The 16,747-nt window shown below is 44.1% G+C and overlaps 1 protein-coding gene across 2 annotated transcripts in view; it reads right to left on the bottom strand.

Annotated features, from left to right (window-relative positions):
• LOC137291361 (deleted in malignant brain tumors 1 protein-like) overlaps positions 1–16,747 on the bottom strand; it is a 54,321-nt gene that overhangs the window by 15,301 nt on the left and 22,273 nt on the right. For both annotated transcript variants that reach the window (XR_010957255.1, XM_067822680.1), the window contains exons 10-14: positions 16,127–16,369; positions 13,088–13,348; positions 12,270–12,518; positions 11,249–11,395; positions 11,033–11,063 (exon numbers count right to left, since the gene is read on the bottom strand). Coding sequence is in view for 1 of the 2 variants with exons in the window: in XM_067822680.1 (XP_067678781.1) it covers positions 11,033–11,063; positions 11,249–11,395; positions 12,270–12,518; positions 13,088–13,348; positions 16,127–16,369 (931 nt within the window). In the remaining variant the exon portion in view is untranslated. The remainder of the gene's footprint in view (positions 1–11,032; positions 11,064–11,248; positions 11,396–12,269; positions 12,519–13,087; positions 13,349–16,126; positions 16,370–16,747) is intronic.

The raw sequence follows: 16,747 nt of genomic DNA, 5'->3' as shown, positions 1-16,747 counted from the left end.
GGAGCCTAAAGTTCATGTGCCTCCCACACACCCTCATATTCATGTGAGGGTACCCCCCTATCAGCATAGTAAAACTGCCCTGGTGGTTGGTGGGGTAGCTTTGGGACTTATTTGGTTAAAGATTTTTTAGCTGCTACGTACACCAGACCCGCCACGGCGACGATGGCTGCCCACAGGTTTTGACTGAGCCACATGGCAGTTTTAGATAGAGCGCTCAACAACCATGAGACGATGCTACCCAGGATGCCGGGAAGGGCTTCGGCGGCTTTACCAGCCAGTTTAGCTAGGCCTTCCCCGAGTTTTTTTATCCAGTCTTTAACACCACCGCCTGTGGGAGTGGGAGTTCCCCCGCCGGGTGTGGGGGGTGTGGGGGTTCCCCCTGTCAGTGACACCACCAGGGTTGATATGATGAAACCAAATGCAGTCAGAATGCTGGCGATGGTGATCCCTTGCTCCCGGAACAATATCCGAATCCTGTCTGCTAACGTGGTGTCTCGGTAGAGGACTTGATTGATGGTTTCCCGCACACGGTTGACCTGGGATCGAAGCTTTTCTTTGTAGCCGGACGCTGTCTCCAACCAGACCTGCCTTTCATCTTCCTAATTACGTATTCGTTCCTCGATGGTGGCTTTCATAGACTCGTCCTCAGTTTCACCGAGTTTTTCCTTTTCACGGGCGATGTGGCCGTCTATCTCACTCACTTTGGCCGTGCTTTTCCAGAGCTGACCACGAATGGTTTGCATCAACAGGTCCAACCCCTTCAGTTCCCGAAAGGTAATTTCGAGACCCGGGAAGGGCTTGTTCTCGTAGTCGGCCAACACCTTTTCAATATCATAAGTCATGTTTTGAACCGATGTGGCGTCCCTGATGACTTCCAGATCTTGACGGGCCTTCGGGGGAATCTTTGGTCGCGCGCCACCGTAATCTTCGAAGCCTAATTTATCTTTGACTAAGTTAATATCATATTTAGTGACCAATGTTGATAAAGCAAGCGGTTTTCTCGTTTTTTGATTGAAGAGATCGATCCCCGGGTGATCCTTCAAAAACAGCTTACCCTCGACAAGGGTAAACTTATCATAGTCTCACCACAATGGTTTGATTTTGTCTCTTTCTTCAACTGCTTTATGATAAGAGTCGACAGCGCCCCTCACGAGTGTGGTCCTTGGTGAGAGCTCGACAGCCGGCTGTAGGCTGAATGAGGTCTCCTGGTCATCATTGAATGCCTGGGCACTATCGTCCCACATCTCATTCATAGGTATGTCTTCATCCATCATTTAGTATTAAAAATATATTTCCTTTATATAATAATGTACGGCAGAAAATTAGATCCTTTCAGAAGATTGAGAGAACCATTAGGAGCCAGAGCCGTGCGTCAGTCGGTGACCATCACCAATAATCCCAGCAAGATAGACCAGAATCAAACTCTGCTGGTTAGATTTCCAAACCTTGGTGAGAATGACCTCATTGTACCAGGCACTGTTCGACTGGCGTTCAATATCACGTTGACCTCCGACAACGACAAACGCGAGCTAGTGCGGAACGTGGGACGAGCCATCATCAAGAAAACGACCGTCAAGATCAGCGGTAACGAGGTGCTGAGCATCGACGACAGCGACGTGTTTCACTGCTACAAGGATCTCTGGAAAAGCGAGAGAGAACGAGTCAATGATGTGTACCAGGGCATCAGCAAATCAACCCGGGCGCGCATAGGATACGTCTTCACACAAGACCAGCAAGACAAGCTATCGGACGGTGAAAAGGCCATCGCTCTAGCATACGGGAATCGATTCTGCGTGCCGCTCGACTTCGAGTTGCTCACGGGACATGCGCCGTTTTACCAGGCCGCGCTGGGTGATAGGCTCGAATACGAGCTCACGTTTAACGACTATAGCAAAGTAGTGCGTACACCGAATGGTGATGAGGCCAGTTATGCCATAGACAACATCTCTCTGGAGTTCGACATGGTCACTAGCCCGGAGCTGGCCAGGCAGGTTCGAAGTCAGTACTCTGGGAAGATGGCTATCCTGTACGATCGCGTATTGAGGCATAGATCAGTCGTGCGAGATAAGAGCGACACTGTGTGGAATGAACGTGCCGGCGCGATCGATGAAAGGTATCCTGGTCGTCCCCGTGGAGTATTACGATCCATTCCGGAGGGACAGCGAGAAGTTTTTCAACCCCGAGATTGAAAAGGTGGAAGTTACCATCGAGGGCGTGCCCAACCAGCTGTTCAGTCATGGTATGAGACCACACCAGCAGTGGGATGAGATAAAAAAGCTACCAGTGGGGGATTACATAACAAAGGACCTGGACCTCGGCTCCGTGCAGATCGGTGAATACCTGACCACCAAGTACGCCCTATGGTTGGACATGCGATCCACGGATGATGATAAACTGCACGGTAGCGGGCGCCGTATAGATAACGGCAGCGAAGGGATAACCATCCAGATTACTAAGAAGGCTCAAACCGCTGGTAAGTTGAAATTATATCTGTACGTTATTATGGACGCGCAACTTAATATAGACAATGGGAGATTCGTGCAAGCCATCTACTAGTGGGGGGTACCCCCCCACACACCCCAACAATAAACTGCCCCACCTCCCCACTGACCCACACTGCGCTATCATATGCGGGCAGACTGGCTGTGGGAAGACCGTTTTCGTGTTGGATATGTTGGAGGGTTACTACAAGGATGTGTTCGATAACATCGTTATCATGTGCCCTACTCTGAGCATGAATAAAACGTACGCGCGACCTTGGGTGATGACGGACCCGGACGTACACAAAATCGACCCTGGAACACGCCTGCAGGACTGGTTGAAAGCTCTTCACGAGAAATTTAAAGGGGAACCGACGCTGTTCATACTGGACGACTGCAGCGCTAATCGCGAGATAACAAAAAAGAGAGACATGCTATCGTACCTGGCCTTCTCCGGCCGGCATGCAAATCACAGTGTCTGGGTGCTAACGCAGAAGTTCAACTCGGTGTTGAAAGACCTCAGGGAGCAGACGCGATGGGTGGCCTTATTTCACTGCAAGGACAGGGATTCGTTCGAGGAGTGTTTGAGAGAGAACGATGTGATGAGCAAATTAGAACGGGAACGGGTGAAGAAACAGCTCGCTGAAACTAAACACGCTAAGCTCGTACTAAAAACCGACCAACCAGTAGCATATAGGGTGTGCTAAAGCTAAGCAAAGCTAAGCAAAAGCTAAGCAAAGCTAAGCAAAGCTAAGCAAAAGCTAAGCAAAGCTATGATATTCGAAGTGTTTGTCGTGTGCAACTTAACCTTCATTTCTCTGTGTTTTGTCTGCATCGGGTATTATATAGTTAAAACTAAATCTTACTTGTTATATTATAAGATGGAGTGTGAGGAATTACTCGAACAGTTGGGGGAATCCCCCACACCCACTGATGATAAGCGAGAGAAACTGGTGGCGTTGGCTGTTGGCGGCAAAGCCAAACATTACTTTGGAGACTACACTCCGGATAAAATTCACAAAATGTCAGCCGAAGAAATCGATAAGCTGTACGCTAGATACGAGTTCCGGCTCGGAGCAGAAATGACAAAGACAATAGGATCGGCTATGACCCAGATATATACCGGTATTGTGTCATACTTCTTTCCCATTCCACCAGAGCGCCGACTTTACCTGTGGGAAGACCTCGAGAAAGACCCTTTTATCGAACACGCCGTGAGCTCTATCAGCTGCGGGCTGTACCATAAATATGGTATGTTGTTGGCTCCAGTGACGGCGGCGATTATCACAGCAAAGCATTGTCAATTTGAGAGAAAGAATAATAATAATAGTATAGATGGATGCTGCACAGGAACCAGTGGAAACAGTGAGTCCCGAGGTGACGGTGGAGACCCCACCCCCAACAGTGACGGTGGAGACCCCTTCAACAGTAACCAGGCAGAAGAATCCTAAGAGAGTAGCTGCTGGTAAAAAACGGTGGTGTAACCAACATAAAGTAGCCAACCCAACCCGACTGTTGTTGGCTGTAGGCGTAACTGCTGCCTTGGCTATCTCGTGGTTATACGTGGGGGTACCCTCCCACAGTGAGCCATCACCCAACAGTGAGCCCCCCACCCCCACTGTCGACCCGCATATCATGTTATAATTTAAATATTTTTATATCATATACATAATGTCTGAGGGGAAAACGTTCGTCAACGACGCATACCACGCCACAGTGGTCGCCAGTCTAGCCGTAGGGTACGCTCGGTTGACTAAAATGGTGCTTAAACAACCAACTATCAAGCTAGATTTCAACCTGCAGGATATGGGTATGCTCATAATGAACCTTGGTATGGCGATGGCCACAAAAGACATCCTAGTAAAACAAGGAATAATACCTGATAATATAATGAAATAAATATAGGGATGGCCACGATAGCTATGATGGTCGGTGGGTCGTTAGTGAATGCCCTGGCATTTTCCGGGAGTAATTTCCTCTTCTCGAAACTACGAGATGATCACGCGGCTGAAATACAGGAAGAAAGGAAGCGGCACGATCTCGCTACTGAGAAATTACAAAGAGCACAGGCCGAGTACGCTAAAAAACGCCTCCAGAGGATCGATTTTATTAACGAACAACTCACGCGTGAAAACCATGCCGTTCAAACATTCAACAATGTCGATGAAGCAATGAAAGAATACTACCTACTAACAGGTAAACAATTGGAACCGCTCAATAAACCCACACTCGCTCAGTACTACACACCATCCAAGGGGCAAATGAATCGTGAACTGGTCTTCATAGTGTTGGGTATAGCAGCTACTGCGTTGGTTGCGAAGCAATTAAACTAAAATACCCATATAAGTAAACATGAGACCCGCTCCATACCGATGCGAATACATACTTATGGGGAAGACCGAGGCCTGTGGTAGGAAATGCAGGAATCAGGGGTTCTGTTGTTTCCATATGGGAAGTCCTAACTACACGTGTTCTGTGTGTGGTATCGGGGTTAAAGGGCACTACTGTCTATGTAAAGCTCACGGAGCGAACGTAGTCAGACATCAACTCATCTACGAGAATAAAAAAGGCTACATAACAGAACGTAGGCGACTGCTCAAGATAAAATCCAATTAGAGATTATACACACCTACGTATAGCTATGTCTGCGGAAAGTGTGATCGCATCTCTAGTTAAAAACATATTCAAATATGAACTGGCCTTATGGGGAAGCTTCAGATTTAAGATAATATTGGACGTGGTATGGATTAAAGAGGGTTTTAAGTATACTCGCCCCTTCGAATGGGAGCGGGATATCGCGACTCAATACCATATAGAACGTTTTTCAAGTCTAAGTGAATACTATAACCAAGGCGAGTGCTGGATTGAAACAGCCACACTATATATTTTACCAGGTACGTGGGACGATTTGACAGAATTACTAGAATTGGACCCGGCTGCCCGAGTTTGGCCTCTTCTGGATTGAAATATTTTTTTAATAAGGTTACTGTGAACCAATTAGACATTAGTTCTCTTAGGTGTAAACACAATGACTACTGTACGCGAGCTGAAGAGGGTCGCAAAACAGAGAGGTGTCATCGGGTATTCTCGAATGCGGAAGTCAGCATTGTTGAGATTACTAGGTTTAGAAGCCCCTCCTACGGTAAAACAATTAAAAGCTCAAGCAAAACAGCTTGGACACACGGGTTATTCAAACCTGGGGAGAGCCGGGTTAACCGCATTGTTATCACATGCCCCCGTAGCACGTCCCACTGTAAAACAATTGAAAGCCGAGGCACACGATTTGGGTTTAGGCGGGTAATTCCGTATGAAGAAACCACAGCTTTTAGAATTATTACGACAGAATAGAGCTATTGACCTACAGTTCGTGCGCACTGAGCACGCCGTAGGCAATTATTTGAGAGGTTGGCGCATGCGCGTTGATAGAAACATAGACATTACAGATATCAAGCCTCTGATAGCTGATAAGGTCAACCAGGAACTAAATAACCTAGGAAGTATCAAGTTTCAGATCACAGTGAAAATGTCGCTCGATAAGCAGGTCTCCACAGGGACCACTGAGTATGTTCAGCCTTACTTCCGAGGTAAACAAGAGGTCGTCACACATCCAGAGACCATTGACGCATCAATCGATACCAGTTTTCAGCAGATACGAGAATACCTAGAACGCTACACACACTTGGGGTCCGGGTGGGCTGTAGATAAAATCGATAATGTCTATCTAGACATAGCTAACTACGTGCCGTTCAGAGGCGGGTCATACCTAGCCTTGCCTCCCTACTATAGGAACAAACATGCCATAGTAAACGTTAAGAATAGAGGAAACGATTGCCTGAGGTTAGCTATCAGGTCAGCCTTATTTCCAGCTGACACTCATTCAGATAGGCTTTCTAGCTATCCCCAAGACGATGGGCTCAACTGGGATGGTATAGATGAACCCACCCCCATATCCCAGATCACTAAAGTAGAAAAACAGAATAATCTGGCTATAAATATCTTTGGGCATGAAGGTAACACAACAATAGTACACAGGGTCAGCCCGGTGAAGGATTGCCAAGTTATCAATATATTCATGATCCAGCGAGGTGATAAGTATCACTACACGTGGATAAAACACTTTAGCAGGCTGTTGTATGACCAATCGGCACACAGAGAAAAGACCCACTTCTGTGAACGATGCCTACATGGCTTCACACGAGCTGATTTATTAGAATCCCACCGGGATGATTGTCAAGGTGTGGGGCAGACGGCCATACAATGGAAGGTGATAATATCCTAAAATTCAGTAACCACACGAACCAAATGTCTGTGCCTTATATCATATATGCCGACTTCGAAGCCTTAGTTGTGGGGGATTCCCCCACACCCCCTAGTGGTGAGAGCTTCACCCACAAGACACAAGAGCATAAAGCCTGTTCGTTTGGATACATTGTCGTCCGTTGTGACGGGGAAACGAAAGCTCCGGTAGTGTATAGGGGCCCTGACGCGGCTGAAAGGTTTCTAAAGTGTTTGCAGGAGGAAGAAAAAATTATTAGGAATGCATTGTATAGAATCGCTCCCATGCGTATGACCCGAGTCGACAGGCTAGCTCACGCTAGTAGCACTAACTGTCACGTGTGCGACTCACCACTTAACGGTGATTCAGTGAGAGATCACTGCCACATAACTGGTAAGTATAGAGGCGCCGCTCACAGCGCGTGCAACCTCAAGCTTAAAATCAACCCTAGGACAATAAACATCCCCGTTGTCTTTCACAACTTGAGAGGGTACGACTCACACTTGATCATGCAGACCATCGCGAAAATCGATGGTAATATAACGTGCATCCCCAACAATATGGAGAGATACATCTCCTTCAGCTTAAACGGACTTAGGTTCATTGACTCGTTTCAGTTCCTCCTGTCGTCACTCGACAGTCTGGTCAAGGCCAACAATACCTTCCCTATCACCGATCGATACACAGACGCCGAGACTAGACCCCTGCTTATGAGGAAGGGTGTGTACCCCTATGAGTACATGGATAGTTGGGCCAAGTTCACCGAGACCAGACTACCCCCTATTGACTGCTTTTATAGCAAGCTGAATGAGGCGTCCGTCTCACGAGATGATTACTCACACGCGACTAACGTATGGAATAAACTGGGTTGTAAGAACCTGGGTGATTATCACGACCTGTACTTGAGGACAGATGTACTGCTGTTAGCCGACATGTTTGAGACGTTTAGGCGGACGTGTTTAAAGCAGTATAAACTCGACCCCGCATGGTATTACACCAGCCCAGGTCTGTCGTGGGACGCCTTGCTTAAAAAGACCGGAGTTAATTTGGAATTACTCACAGATTACGACATGCACCTATTCATTGAGAAAGGCTTGCGAGGTGGGATTTCCATGGCATCCAAACAATACGCTAAAGCAAATAATCAATACGTGAAAGGTTACGATCCTAACAAACCAACCAATCACATTCTATACCTCGACGCAAACAACCTGTACGGCTGGGCCATGAGCCAGTATCTACCTACAGGGGGATTCGAATGGGTACCCCACGTTGATGTTATGGGGGTCGCACCAGATTCGAACAAAGGGTATATCCTCGAAGTTGACTTAGAGTATCCCAAAGAATTACACACATCGCACAACAGCTATCCCCTTGCACCCGAACGTATGAGGGTTGACACAGACTGGATGTCTGAGTACCAACATAACTTGTTAGGTGGGCGTATGACAGACGTTGAAAAACTCGTGCCTAACTTAATGAATAAGACCAAGTACATCGTTCACTATCGCAACCTACAGCTGTACCTGTCATTGGGTATGAGGCTGACCAAAATACACAGGGTGCTCATGTTCGACCAGAGCCCATGGATGGAGCCCTACATCAGAATGAACACAGACCTACGAAAAAAAGCCACCAGTGATTTTGAGAAAAATCTCTACAAGCTCATGAATAACTCGGTGTTTGGTAAGACTATGGAAAACCTGAGGAAACGCGTAACCGTGAAGCTGGTTAGATCTAGTGAGGAAGACAAGCTCAGGAAATTGATAGCCAGTCCGGCATTCAACCGTAATAAAATATTTACAGACAACCTGGTTGCCATACACATGAAGAAAAGCCACATAAAATTCAACCGGCCTGTTTACGTGGGGATGAGCATCCTCGATTTATCCAAACACCTGATGTACGACTTTTACTACAACGAGCTCAAGAAACAGTACGGCGACAGGTGTGAAGTACTGTACACTGACACGGATTCCCTGCTGATGGAGATTCGAACCGAGGACGTGTACGAGGACATGAAAAAACACCTCGATTTATACGACACCAGTGACTACCCTAAGACCCATACCCTACACAGCACGGTAAATAAAAAGGTCCTAGGTAAGATGAAGGACGAGTGTGCTGGCACGCCCATAGCCGAGTACATTGGTTTGAGACCTAAGATGTACTCCATACTGAAAGCCGACAATAGTGAGATCCGGAAGGCTAAGGGGGTTAAGAAGTATGTGGTGAAACAACACATCAAACACGCCAGATTCAAGGAAGCCCTGTTCAAGATCCGTACCTTTAGACATAAAATGAACACACTTAGAAGTGATGGGCATAAGATATACAGACTGACTATAAACAAGACGTCCCTGTCGCCTATGGACACGAAACGTTGGATAGCTATTGATGGGATAAACACATACGCGTATGGACATGAAAAAATTTGAGGCTATTTACTACAGCCCGCGTGGGTACTGGAAAGGAGCTAACGCAGTAGATAAGCTAGCTAAACTAGCGCGAGTACCCCCGGAGGAAGCCAAAGCGTGGCTTGAAAAACAAGCCCTGTGGCAGATCTATTTACCGGCACCACGCTACGTGCCTAGAAGGAGGTTCGGTATGAACATACCTAATAGCATTCACCAGGCAGACCTACTGTTCCTACCCCACGATAAGAGGTACAAGTATGCCTTAACCGTAGTGGATGTAGCCAGTCGTTACAAGGAAGCCGAACCCTTGACCACGAAAGATTCGGCCCAGGTAGCCAGAGGATTTGAACGCATATACAAACGCAGCCCACTGACGTGGCCAACAGAGCTGCAAGTTGACCCCGGACGGGAGTTCATGGGTGCCGTGTCACAACTGCTAGCCAAACACGATACAAAGGTCAGGCGTGGCACGGCCGGAGCCCATCGCAGCCAAGCCATAGTTGAGAGATTTAATAGGACTTTGGCTGAGCGCTTGTTCGGCTATCAATATGCTAGGGAGATGACCACCCCTGGAAAACGATCGACTGAATGGGTCACGAGGTTACCCAAGGTGGTGTCGGCAATCAACCATGAAGTCACCCGTCTCACCGGTAAGAAACCGGCAGACGCTATCAAACTAAAATCAATAGTTGCAGAGTCGGCCGCTCCATTGCGTGGGAAGGAGAAACAGATACCAGATAGGGCTCTAGTGAGGTATCTATACCAGCCGGGGGAACACGAGGGTGATAGCCGTAAGCGGGCCACCGATCCTATATGGTCAGTCAAAACTTACAACATAGATAAAGTGGATATGAAAGCCGACGAACCTAACTTATACTACTTGAGGGATGGGCCGGGTAGGGGGTTTGTAAGAGAACAATTATTGATCGTACCGTACGGCACAGTGTTACCTCCTACCAAGGCACAGTAATTACCGCCAACTTTTTTGTAGTAGGGGTAATAGTATCAAGAGCTAAGGGGCCCACCAACGTCTTATTTAGTAAATAAGGCGTTGTAGAGACTTTTTATGAAAGTGGTCCAGAACCCCCATTGTATATACTACTCTTGTCTTGCCACACATTACGAGATACAAGGTCCTTACTGTCTGAGTAGGTTATATAACCGTGCAGCAAACAAAGAGCTACAACGGACTAAGAAGTTTGCCATTGTAAATATTTTTTTCATACACGCAAATATTATCTGTCATAAGAAATCACACACTGTGTTAGATGATATGTATATTTTTTAAAAATCAAATACACACGTAAACCTAGCACATGATAGTCGCTTTTTTCTCTCGGCGATCACAATGAGCAGCTGGCTCAGTTTTACTCTACTGTCGTTTTGTCAGTTAATGAAAACAATCCTCGCTAACCGCTTTTGTCTTTTCATTAATTGCATTTTTAGCAATTGCATGTTTTAGAATTTTGACATAAGGACAGAAGTCTTACAGAGGAGAAGCGTGAATTGCGTATGTTGGCGAGATATAATGGATCTGTTTTGGAAGATGTAACAATCATTGGTGAATATTAAGTATTAGCTGGTATATAACTCTTAGCAAAATCGATCCCAATTTGTGATACACTGTGTAAACATGTGATTGAAATATATAACACATTGCTTAGCAACTGAGTTCAAACGGGAAGACAATTACAAATTGAAAGTTAGATTATGTGGTGAGAGAATAAACTAGCGTTGATAATACAGAGGGAAACTGGTATAATAACTGTAAAACATTTTCATGGCTTTGTTACCAGTAACACAGAATACTGACTCAACAACTCTATCAATACATTTATACAATCACGCATAACTCCTACCTCTGTGGGTTCTCCTCTGGTTTATCATCAGCTAGAAATAGATAAGCGTTTGTTAATGTATATGTTCAGGACAATATTATTATAATCAACAGAGTTTTATACTACTTGCAATATGACATTATTCACAGTATTGTTTAAATAAATGTTAACTGGTGAACATCCTTTGTACATATAGGCTTTTTAATGCAAGTCACATTATGTCACAAATACACTTACGTTTTGCAGTCGTCATTCTCCCCCTCTGGTAGATAATGATGATGATGAGGATGATGATAATAACTATGCCTGCAGATCCTGTTACTATGACAGTCACTTTATTCTTGCTTATGGTGTCATCGTCCCCGATCAAAGAGGAAGCTTTCACTTTGAGGGAACAGATCCAAATGAAGAATGCAAATAAACTGGTACCTCTGAGAGTGAGGGAGTGCGTTAATGTTTAACGTGACCTCGGCAATATTGCAGCCATATCAGCCATATTGTGACGAGAACAGTTAACAATGAAAAACGACTACATGTATATTATAAACACCTGTCGACGAAGGACAGTAAAACAACTAGAATATCACAATTTGAACTAAAACTAGTGTGGAAAGTTAAAACTGATATCACCACAAGGACAATATAGTATCGAAACAGGCTATACATGGCCAACAACTGAAGGTAGATCACCATACTAGGGACCATGGGGACTGACAGTACCTTTGCTACCTACATGAACCCTAGTTGGATTTACATCATCTTTTAAGCCGTTGGCGAGTGTACGAACTGCTGGCCAAAGTTAAAATCCCAAGAATACTACTCGGTAGGCTTAGATTAACATCGAATGTTTGGGACTTACGTACCATCTCAAGAGGACAATCATTTTAAAATACTTCTACCCCCTTTGACGGTACAGCCACTAACAATCTCAGTTACTAATTTAGACTAGCAATAATAAAAAATGTATATTTACAATTCATTCAACAAATCCAATTCTTTTAAAAAGGCAATAATTAAATGAGAACTGATATTAGCAAAAAGGTCCTTCAAACTACCTGATTTGAAATAGGTATCCCATGTGAGGTGCCTCTGAGAATGTTACTGTATGTGTTGATGTGTATGAAGTTTGAAATCAGAATCGAGCTCAAAATATGAAACCGGTTTTGCTAGTCATCATGTAAAACATTAAAACTGAAATGTGAGTTCCTCAATCAACGTTTAGACTGAGAATTTTTAAAACGAGAAAGGGGTTACTCACAGACGACTATGCTTGTTTGTACAGTGGATGTCCCTTGTTCATTAGTGGCAGAGCACGATAGGTTCCCCAAATCAGACGATGACACGTGTTTCAGAAAAGTCTGTCCGGAACTGATATCGCCGTTGTGACGCCACATGTAGGAGGTGACAGCAGGGTTTGCATCGTCAACGACACACTCAACTTCAACGACATTCCCAGCTATGACGCTGATGACATTTTGCCTTGTTGACAGGTGGATCTCTGGCGGATCTTATGTAAGACATTAGATTCCACTTCATGTTTACAAGGTTTACAAAATATCCACAACATCCGACATGCAGTATATACAAATTATCTTGAAACCTTTACACCCAGTTTAAACACACCACAGGATGATGATACAAAGGAGATTGCTGAATACCAATGAGAAATAAATGGTTGTTTGTGTGGTATATATATTAATAAAATCTTAATTATCTTAATTGAAATCACAAACCAGCTTCCTTTGATTACGAGAGGTTAGCTTTCACTGACCCAAAGAAATAGTAAGGTATTTTAATGTATTCCAAGTCTTTCAGTGAAGTAAAATATTCATTGACCCAATGGAACAGCATTTTCAATATATCCCAAAGCTTCCCGTAAACATGGTCCAAGTAAGGCAATGATATATTTGAGCATAATTATATGAAATAATAATACTAAACATTGGGGATGTCCCTGTAGATTATTATCATCTTTGTAATCCGTGCACAAGTAATCTGAATGATAATACTGGATTAACGTCAATGAATCATCAATTAAATCCACGATAGTAATGAAGAGAAAAAAGTTGCCTTTACATTTCACATTTATAGTTGCATCTGCCCATCCAGGTGTCATCATGTGTCCATTGTCAGCAGTGCAGGACAATTGTCCACGGTCAGACTTCGTAACGTTCTGAATGTGGAAAGTATTCCCGATACTTGTATCTCCATTGTGGGACCATCTGAATGTGTAGGTTGTAGGGTTGGCATCATCTACGACACACTGTACACGGAGGTCGTCGCCGACACCAACATCAATGGTGTCATTTCCCGGTTCTAGATGTACCTGTGGTGGGTCTGGAGACATAAATGTATATGATTTCTTGACATTATTTGACAATTGACATTGTCAGTTCAGCAATATCATATGATACTAATTTGTGAAAGGAACATGCATCAGTAATATTGAACAAACAAGCACCTCCGGCGTTTTTGACCATGTGAACGTTTGCGATGCTAATCTTTGCTGTTAATATTAAACATCCTAATAGAATTTGTTACCTCAATGAATCAAACTGTAGCACCATTTCCTACTGAAGGTTTTCTATAATTCGCCAATATACTGGAAGAGTGAACTAGGTGTTCATTTGCAAATGTCTGCTGAAGGTATTTATTCTTAGCAATACGTATCAGAAAACAACCTAGTGAAGATAAAAAACGGGAATAGTGTAGAGAAATGGAGGAAATTGCATTTCTTGATTGCATTGCAGTGACTTCAGTGTCTGCCATGACCACGACAATTGACTGTCAGCAGCATACGAGGCTCAGGGAACTACATCTCTTCATTAAAAATTCACATCAAGCTTCTAGCTTGCATCCCACATCAAGCACACAAGGTGGTTAAGGCGTCGTTAAAGATCGCCACACTGAATGTCACAGGAAGTTTCTTTGTTAGTTTTCCCCTTTCCCTGCCTTTTAATACACTGTAATTCCCTTATAATCAGAATAAGTCACGTCTTTCATGACTTAATGGTGAGAAACAGTCACACCACACGCTGAGTCGAGTTGACGCCATCATGTTCTGGGCAGTGCATGTCAATGTGCCAAGTCAGATGCGGATGCTCTTTATTTTACTGAAGGTTTGTCCAACAAAGGAACGTCCGTTGTGTGTCCAGTTGAACGACGTGGCTGGGGAGTTGGAGTCGACCACACACTTGACTCAGATTGGCTGACCGAGACCGAAAAGTATCATTGCTTCACGAAGACACACCATCCTGTCACCATTGCCTCAAACCTTACTCTAAGACGTAGCACTGCAAATCACTACTGTGTCAAACCGACTTCCAAACATGTCCCACAATATTCCATCTGTGCCAAACCCGCCTCCACGAATTACAATCAAAGCTCGCTAGTGTGCTAAACCATCCTCCACGCCATAGTGGCTAAGAACGCTACTGTGCTAAACCCACCTCCATGTCATACTGTCAACGATCGCTTCTGTTCTAAACCCACTGGAGGTCATACCATCAAAGATCGTTGCTGTGCTAAAACACACCTCCATGTCATACTGTCCAAGATCGCTAATGTGCTCAACAAACCTCGGCGTCAGACTGTCAAAGATAAGTACTCTGTTAAATCCTCCTCCACGCCATAATGTCAAAGATCACTACTTCCTAAACCAACCTTCACGCCATATCATCAGAACTCTCTACTCTACTATACCCATATCCAATGATCGCTACTGTGATAAACAACCCGTGAAGGTCCCGGGGTAGAATAGGCCTTCAGCAACCCATGCTTGCCATAAAAGGTGACTATGCTTGTCGTAAGAGGCGACTAACGGGATCGGGTGGTCAGACTAACTGACTTGGTTGACACATGTCATCGGTTCCCAATTGCACAGATCGATGCTCATGTTGTTGATCACTGAAATTGTCTGGTCCAGACTCGATTATTTACAGACCGTCGCCATATAGCTGGAATATTGCTAAGTGCGACGTAAAACAAAACTCGCCTGTTCGCGCTTCTGTGATAAACCTACCACCATGTCATACTGTCAAAGATCGCCACTGTGCTAAAGTTACCTTCACGTCATACTGTCAAAGATCTTCAATGACAGCAACACCAAGGGCTAATCTCTATCTGTATGTGTGTCTGTATTCCTGCTTATTGCAAAGAGTTGTCTCCCTTGTTGCACTTTTACCTCAACTTGAATATTTGTAAATGCGGGACCCGCTAATCTAATATTAGTCGTGATATTGTTATGTCACTGTTGGCTGTCTTTCGTTTTGCGAGGTTTTTCTTTTGCTTATGTAACGTATGTTTTGTATATGACTGAATATGTAAGTGTGCCAACTGATAGTGAGTGAGTGAGTTAATATTTAGCGTCACATACTAATACTGCAGTCATATCGTGACGAAAACAATTTCATTTATATCAATATTAAAAGCAATAAATTGATAACGTGGAAACCTGTCATCGAAGGAAAGTAAAAATACTAGATTATCACATATATAAGATAAAACTAGCATGTAAAACTAAAACAGCGTAATTAAAGAATACAATACAACATAAAACACGGACTATAGATTACCAGCTACTGAAGGTGGATGACCATACTAGGGACCATGGAGACTTACAGTACATTAACTTCCCGTTAATGGATCCTAACTGGATTTACACCATCCCTTCAGCTGTTAGCAAATTACATCTAGCCAGAGATCGAATCACGTTTGTAATACGATTGAGCCGACTTACAAAATGACACCATATAACCTTATTTTGACATGTAACAATCACTCTGTAAATAGATGTGCATTCTGCATTCGTGCTTATTTGTCATACATTTTACATCAGTTAAACACAGATCTAATTTTTTAAAAGTAAATGTAGTATAATGCAGCACCTGGCGTTTCAGGATTGTACTGTAGAGGTGACTTCCATTGTTTTTGGTTTTCATCCTATGTGAAGTACACAAACCAAACAAGCCATACCTGAATGCAGCCCTAAGACATATCGTCTATTACTTGTCTCAGAAGAGGCTTTTTGTCCTCTTCCAAATACGATTATACGTTCTTACCCTGTTTTTGTTTTCTTACCCTATTCCTCATTCTATAATATGGCTCTACACTTACACCACAAGTTGATTCGAGTGGAAGCCCTCACATTCGCCACATTGCATGTCAGATTGCCCGAGTCAGACTTTAACATCATTGTTCTACTGAAGGTTTGTCCACTATAGGAACGTCCGTTGTGTGTCCACCTGAACGACGTGACTGGGGAGTTGGAGTAATCGACCACACACTTGACGCTGATAGGCTGACCGAGAAGGACGTTCAGGACACTACCTGGCGGCTGCAGGTGGATACTCACACTATCTGAAAGGTATGGCATAGTAAAAGAAAATTAGTTCTAATTGCGTTTCGAAACAGGAATTCCAATACAAACCCTAAATGGAGTGCTTGCATTTGACTGAATGCATTGGGTATGAGGGGAAGGACCTAATTAAATATTATTATCTGATTTATAATCCATTATCTTAGTCCCGGCTCCTCGATATACTACCAAAGATCACAACTTTGTCAACACAACTCAATGAAATGTGCAAAACATCACCAACGTGTTTAACTAACCAATTTGCCACGTCATCCAACTTTAATAGGGGCAAACAAATCTTTAGAAGACATCAGTCTGTATCACTAATGCCCTAAAACCACCTTCATAAAATGGACACAGATTATTCCTAAGTGGCGACC

The sequence above is a fragment of the Haliotis asinina genome, chromosome 1 (genome assembly GCF_037392515.1).
Source record: "Haliotis asinina isolate JCU_RB_2024 chromosome 1, JCU_Hal_asi_v2, whole genome shotgun sequence".
Taxonomy (NCBI): Eukaryota; Metazoa; Mollusca; class Gastropoda; order Lepetellida; family Haliotidae; genus Haliotis; species Haliotis asinina.
This window is presented reverse-complemented; position numbering and strand designations above follow the sequence as displayed.